The following is a 2705-nucleotide window of genomic DNA, read 5'->3' as shown; positions in this document are numbered from 1 at the left end:
CCCCAACCCCCGAAGACTTGCCCAATTCTCTCAAATTCTACATAGGTGCGTCGGAGCGAATCCCGTCGCCTCGAATAAATGGGTAATGTATTCGAGGCGACGGGAGCTGCGAATTTGCTGGGTTTGCGGTCTACTATAATCCGATTTTACTTCCAGTTCTACTATTTCCTTGGGATTCAGAGTAACTCCCGAGTAAGGCCACAGCCGAGGTCAAGATATACAGGCCAGATCCTTACATGCCTTTTTACTAGAGGAAGCCCTATGGAAATGGAAGGTTTACTTCTTAACCAGGCGGTTTAGTTAAACAGTTTCTTTTCGGCGATGGGTAGCAGCATTAAAGTAATACAGAAACCAACCCATGCTTAAATACCCCGATCTATCGGAGGGGGGGGATTTTCCTCCCCGTTCCCGCTTCAGAGTAACCTTACTCGGGAGAAAGTCCTGCCGCCTTGCCTTCTTGCACAGGCGGGAAGGCAGAGGGCTAACAAGAAGTTGAGCTGGGGGTCGCGTCTTACTACTTCGAGAGCCCGTTTGCGCCACGGTAGAAAGTCGCGCGGTTTACTTTGGAGTAAACGGAGGGTCAGGAGGAGGTGGGGGCGCCCAGATGCTGAACCCAGAAATGCAACGGAGGCCTTCCGCCTTAAAAGAGACAAAAAAACACCCCACCCCATAACGAGGTCAACCGCTTCTCCTCTCGAATAAAAAGGAACGGCCGGTGGATTCTACCCCTAAAAGCGCAGCTGAAGATCTCCAACCGGCTCTCCTCATTTTGGGTGGGTGGGTGGGTGTATGGAGGAGAGAAATCTACCGGCTTCCCACCGCCCTTCCCTCCCCTCTCCGGTCAGTCTGGGGTTGTTTTCCTTTCGGTACCCGCCACTTGCTTTAAAGCTAAAAACCGGAGGGCTAAACCATCCCGAAGGACGGGGGAAAAAAGCGCCGTTTGCTTGGTTAACTGGGAGGTTCCCGAGGGACGAGCGGCCACAAGATTTATCGTTCTCCCCGCCTTTTCCAACTGGGTGGGGGGATTTTGCCGTCCTGGATAGCTGGGCGCCCTCCCTCCGGGGTGATCCCCAGCTTTCAATCCCCTGCTCCTCTCTGCGGGAGTGGGCGAGGGTAGGTGGAAGGGATTTGCGCCTCAGCTGCCCCTGGAGGAAACGCGGGGTACCGTCCCTTGGGAAACGAGGGGGCTGCCCTCTCCATCCGTGTGGTAGCCGAGGAGCTCAGCTCAAGGCAGGCAGGCAGGCAGCTGAGCGGGCAGACAGCTGAGTTTTCCTTCCGAGGAAACGCGCCAGGACGGGAGCGCGGCGGAATGATTGGGGGGGGGGGGGGGGGGGAGAGAGAGAGAGACAAGCAGAAGAAGAAGGGAGAGAAGGAGAGAGAGAGAGAAAGAAGAGAGAGATAGAGGAGAGAGATAGAAGAGAGAAAGAGAGAGAAGAGAGATAAGAGAGAAAGAGAGAGAGAAGAGAGAAAGAGAGAGAGAAGAGAGTAGTTAGAGAGAAAAAGAAGAGGGAAAGGAGAGAGAGAGAGAGAAAAGAAGAAGGAGAGAAGAAGGAGAGAAGAAGGAGAGAGAGAGAAAGAGAGAAAAGAGAAAGAAAGAGAGGGAGAGAAGAGAGTAGATAGAAAAAGAAGAAAGAGAGGGAAAAAGAGAGAGAGAAAAGAAGAGAGAGAGAGAGGAAGAAGAGAGAAGGAGAGAGAGAAGACAGAGAAAGAGAGCGAGAGAGAAGAGAGAGAAGATAGAGAGAAAAGAAAGAGAGGGAAAAGGAGAGAGAGAAAAGAAGAGAGAGGAGGAGGAAGAAGAAGAAGAAGAAGAAGAAGAAGAAGAAGAAGAAGAAGAAGAAGAAGAAGAAAAAAGAGGGAGGTGGAGAGAGAGAAGGAGAGAAGTTCAAGCATCCCTCAATATCCAGGCGTGGAGTCCCGCGATAAATCCGCGCATCCCAATCCTTTTGCCTTTAAAAATAAATAAAAAGTGAAGCTGGAGGGGGGGCTCTCCTGCGTTCCCCTGACCGGAATCCCTCCCTCCTCCTCCCCCCTCTCCAAAAAAGTGAAAGATCCCTCCAAACTTTTTTTTTCTTTTGGGCAGCGGCGACCGGGAGATGTTGAAAAGAAGGGGGGGGGGGAGAGTTGAGCAGAGAGGGAGAAAGGGGGGGGGGGAGAGAAGCCGCCCTGTGCGCATGTGCGAAGGTGTCCAAACTGACAATGCTGGAGAGATAGCGAGCTCGGGGGTTGAGAGAAAGAGAGTCTGGGTGAGAAAGAGAGAGAGGGAGAGAGAGAAAAGACAAGGGGTGGAGGGGGGGAGATGAAACACAAATAAAAGCGAGGGACCAAAAAAAAGTAATAATTAGCCCGTCCACTTTCTCCCCCTCCCTCCCGAGATCTCTCTTCCCCCCCAACACCGTCCGAGCAGCGTCCGCAGGACCGGGCACCCATGCGATCCAAAGGCAGAGCCAGAAAGCTGGCCACAAGTAGGTGTCTGCGCTCTTTTCGCTTGCTGCTCCCCCCCCCCCTTTTCTCTGCCACGAGGCTTTCAGCGTCCGGTTCTTGGGGTGGGGGAGAAGGGAGAAAACGCCGGGAAAGGGGGAGGGAAGACTCTCCCCCAGCTGGGGCTGCAAGGGAAACCCCTCCCCAAGCCCTATGCCCTGCGTCTTGCGCCTTGCGCCCGATCCTGTCCTGGCTTCCAGGCGGGTTGCTGACCGTCCATCCAACTC

The 2705-nt window shown here is 53.7% G+C and overlaps 1 protein-coding gene across 8 annotated transcripts in view; it reads left to right on the top strand.

Moving 5' to 3' along the window:
* The first annotated feature begins 2197 nt into the window (after window positions 1-2197).
* MECOM (MDS1 and EVI1 complex locus) overlaps window positions 2198-2705 on the top strand; it is a 732881-nt gene continuing 732373 nt past the window's right edge. For 7 of the 8 annotated variants that reach the window (XM_070753600.1, XM_070753598.1, XM_070753587.1 and 4 more), the window contains exon 1: window positions 2218-2462. In XM_070753600.1, the coding sequence (XP_070609701.1) occupies window positions 2426-2462 (37 nt within the window). In that variant the 5' untranslated portion in view covers window positions 2218-2425. Of the gene's footprint in view, window positions 2463-2705 lie in introns of all 8 variants that reach the window. The other variant, XM_070753599.1, reaches the window with a different exon arrangement.

This window comes from Erythrolamprus reginae, chromosome 5 (genome assembly GCF_031021105.1).
Source record: "Erythrolamprus reginae isolate rEryReg1 chromosome 5, rEryReg1.hap1, whole genome shotgun sequence".
NCBI classification, from domain to species: domain Eukaryota; kingdom Metazoa; phylum Chordata; class Lepidosauria; order Squamata; family Dipsadidae; genus Erythrolamprus; species Erythrolamprus reginae.
The sequence above is the reverse complement of the archived record's forward strand: the minus strand, read 5'-3'. Positions and strand labels throughout refer to the sequence as shown.